Source organism: Cornus florida, unplaced genomic scaffold (genome assembly GCF_030987335.1).
Source record: "Cornus florida cultivar Cherokee Brave unplaced genomic scaffold, ASM3098733v1 CherokeeBrave_3.0.0_Hap2_Chr02, whole genome shotgun sequence".
Lineage (NCBI taxonomy): Eukaryota > Viridiplantae > Streptophyta > Magnoliopsida > Cornales > Cornaceae > Cornus > Cornus florida.
Genome location: NW_026775572.1, coordinates 25979956 through 25983870, shown reverse-complemented (window position 1 = coordinate 25983870; position 3915 = coordinate 25979956). Strand labels below are relative to the sequence as shown.

At 30.9% G+C, this 3915-nt stretch overlaps 1 protein-coding gene across 1 annotated transcript; it reads right to left on the bottom strand.

Moving 5' to 3' along the window:
* Positions 1-615: 615 nt before the first annotated feature.
* On the bottom strand, positions 616-1242 carry LOC132295889 (cytosolic sulfotransferase 15-like). Its single transcript, XM_059794153.1, has one exon. The coding sequence runs from the start codon at positions 1240-1242 to the stop codon at positions 616-618; it is 627 nt and encodes a 208-aa protein (XP_059650136.1).
* Positions 1243-3915: the final 2673 nt, after the last annotated feature.

Sequence of the window (3915 nt, the reverse complement as noted above, 5' to 3'; positions counted from 1 at the left end):
ATAGAAGTATGTAAAGTTGCATTCACTTTAATAAATTCTATCACTAGATGTGAATATTTAATTAGTCAGTGATACAATTTCATCAAAAAATTTGAAGCATTACAGTATTTTTCATAATTTAGCACACTAGGAATATAAATTAGTTGTAACCAGTAAATGTTGTTATTTGAATATATAGATTTGTCTTTTCTTTTCTCTTATATTGTGTGTTACGTAGTGAGATTCCCACCAGCTTTAATTCCACTATTGAATTACATGCCAACCTTAAATTTCATCCCCAACTATGTTTATCTGAATTTGCACTAATATTTCATTATTTGTGGATTGTATGCTAGTCGTTTTCGGACACAAGATCACATTGAGAGTGCTCTCATGATAGAGTGCTTTTTTCCTTTATTATTCGAATAAATTGAAGAAAATAACTTTCCGAAAAAAAAAAAAAATTGAAGAAAATAGTACAACAATTGAGCCACAGTGAATCATCATGACAATAATTATTGATGAGCTAGCACAAACTTATAGGATCCCTCCTGTAGGGAGGAAATCTTTTGTACCGTTTTGATGCACAGGCATAATTAGAGTCTCGTATTAAAGATCTGCACGAGTTGCATTGGACTACGTGTTATGTACTGAAACAACAACATTTTGATGCACCATATGAGCACGTGATCCCTTCTGCGCGGGATGGGATCCCAGTTGATCAAGAAGACCTGGCCTGAATGTTAAGCCGGAGCGAGCCAGCTTCTCTTCCACAAGATTGTTCAAATATTCTCCCATGGAAGGAGTTAGAAAATTGGCCCAATCACCAACTTTACCTTCCCTAAAATAGGAGCTATTTTGAACCCCTGACTTGTGTTTGCCAGTCTTGTTAACAAGCACATCTTTAAGATTTTCAAAACTACACAACCTCGAAGCTTGTTCTATCACACCATCTCTCTCTTCATCTGCTGAAAAAGGGTATCCCAAGAACTCAGCCAACTTCTTCAGGTGCTCAAAGTTGACAATGTCATCATTTTTCAACTCCTCATATTTCAAGAATAGTACCTTGTTTGGATTCGCCAAGCTCGCCTTCCAGTACTCCAACACATGGTCCCAAAAAGGCCCGAAACTTTGAACTCCGTTACAAAACAATTCGAAACCTTCTTCTAAAGAAAGTTGTGACATACCATTTTCATGGCAACATTGACAATGAAGTAAGAAATGCCAGAGGGAAATGAGCTGGTCCAAAGGGTTTCGACACATATAGACAGTGCGGCACCAAGGCGTTGTATCTCTACTAATAATAGAAGCCGGTAGTGATGCATAGGGTGTGTGGGTAGAGAAAATTCTCGGGTAATCAATTGGACGGTCTTCAAGGTTTGGGAGATGGTTTTTGTTGAAGTAGAGATCCAACTAAGTGAAGGGTACAAGATCATGAGGGCTGGTGGTGAGCAAGGGGCTGTCTTTGAGAGCAAAACAAGTGCGGTTCGCGATGGTGAACATGAGGGCTTTTAACCAGGTGGTGCCACATTTTGGAAAACTGGGTAGGAGTAGATCAGTTTCGCGGGCTTGGAAGCGTCGTTGGAAGGCCATCACACCATGAATGGCCTTCCGTGGACACCAAAAGCCTTGGAATAATTAAGTAGAGATTTCCATCACAGTTTGTCTCTCTAGCAAGAGTTTGGAGCATGAGGTGTTCATCATGAGGAACGGAGGAAATGCAGCTTTGGGGGATCTCTATTTGCTCCATTAGTTGCAAAAACGATTTGGCACTGACGATTTTTTTTTTTTTCAGTCTGTAAACACAAACTAGTTCAGAGTGTGATCATCGATATATATAATATGGTCCTCTCTTACGTTTAAATTTTTATTTTATTTTATTTTTTTTACACTTAAATTTGACCTACAATAATATGAATTTCTTTTGTAACTTGGCGCCAAGTATATAAATATTATATACTTGAGTTTTTGCGTAGAAGAATCATTTCACTGGCTTATACACTTTTGGACTTTTGAAAAAATTACATGACTCAAAATTAAAGACACAAGAAGAGTACTCCAAATACCTTACCAGCTAAGTTGTCGGTGCTGACTTTTACTTTATAATTTTCATAATATAATCAATATATTTTGTTTTATTTTCCGAGAGAAGAAGAAAAAGGAGAGAGAAACATATACATATTTTAGTATTGCATTACTTATAATTTCTTTGCATAATCAAATCATCACAAGTGATATCTCCAAATAAATAAATTACAAATATTTTCTATGTTAAAATATTATGACTGAGGGTTAGATGGAAATAAGTAAGAAAAGAAATAAAAAATAAAAAGAAAGTGAAGTGAATGAAAAAAAGAAGTAATTTTCTAACATGCATTTGGTTAACATAAAAATTTATTAAAGAAAATTGTAGGAAAACATTAGTTACTTAGTTTGGTAGCATAAAAGTGAAAAGAAAGTGATTATACATACTAAAACTACCTATATGATTTCAAATACTAAAAAATTAAATAAATTTGTGTTTGATGAAATCTATTTTAAGTAAAGAAATAGTAATGATGGATTATTAAATTTAATAATATAATTATTTAATATTTATTTATATTATTTATATTTAAAATAAGGCTTCATAATATTTTTTTAGGTAAAAATAATTATTAGTTTAAAAGAAACGAAACTTAAAAAAAAAAAAATTAATTATATGTTTTTTTTTGGGGTACAATTATATATTGTTGTTCTCAAGTATATTATTATCAAGTATTACATCATCATCTATATAATAGTTTATGGCCCAAACACACAAAGAAACGCAGTAAGAAATAAAGAAAGAAGCAAGTAAACAGGTTGCCTCCCCAATAAAAAATAAAGAAAGAAGCCACTAAACAGGTTGCCTCCCCAATAAAAAAATAAAGACAGAAGCCACTAAACTGGTTGCCTCCCCAATAATTTTTTAAATATTATTTTCCGTTTTTTGTGGAGGAAAAGTTTTGGAGGATAATAGGCAAGTGCAAATAAAATTAAAATTTTCCTTTCCTTCTATATAAAGTCCGAGTTCGTTTGGTTAGATAGAATTAACAAGAAATGAAAAGAATCGAAAAATTAATTTATGATGAAACAGAAAGTTTTCAGGAAACTGGATTCCCGCAAATACCTAATTTTCTCTAAAACGATTTCGGTATAAAATAAGTGAAAAATTTTGTTTCTCGGGAAACTTGTTAAGTTATATTTTAAAATTTTAAATCTATTTTTAACGCTTTATTCTTTTTTTCCCCCTTTTTTTTTTTTCCCTTCCAAATACATATATACATATAAAATATTATGGTGGGTATTTTCTGTATACATATCAACTAGGTTTTAGAATTTGGATATTAGAGTTATTATAAGTTTTAGGGAATATATATGTTCCTTAAAAAGAATAGTACAAAATATTCTATATTATATAATTTTAGTTGAATTAAAAAAAAAAAAAACCCATAAACTTGGTTGTTATATGTAAAATTTTATTAGTTTTAGTTATTCTAATATAAACAAACATACAGTGGAACAATTTTAATCTTATTCGATTTCATCAAAGTTCTTACAATTACTATATAAACTGTAATGTCCAAATCATACATACATACATATATATAATTTTAAATACTAAAAATACAAAAAAATTTGAGTAAAATTAATGCATGCATTAAATTTTGTTATTGATGATAATATTCTGAACTTGTATGAGACACCAAGTCACCTGAATTTCGTTACTATATATTATAGTATTTAAAATTATAAGGGCAATTTTGACAAGTACAATCATTTTCTTTTCTCTTTCATTCCATCCAAACTAATAATATAATATTTTCTCACAACTTTCTTGAAAATTTTTCATGCTAACCAAATGCACTATGAAAACTTAATTTTCTTTTTTTTCACCTCACTTTCTTTCACTTT

Coding starts and splice junctions, on each gene's coding strand:
- LOC132295889 (XM_059794153.1), bottom strand. CDS start 1,242: ATGTGTCGAAACCCTTTGGACCAGCTCATTTCCCTCTGGCATTTCTTA.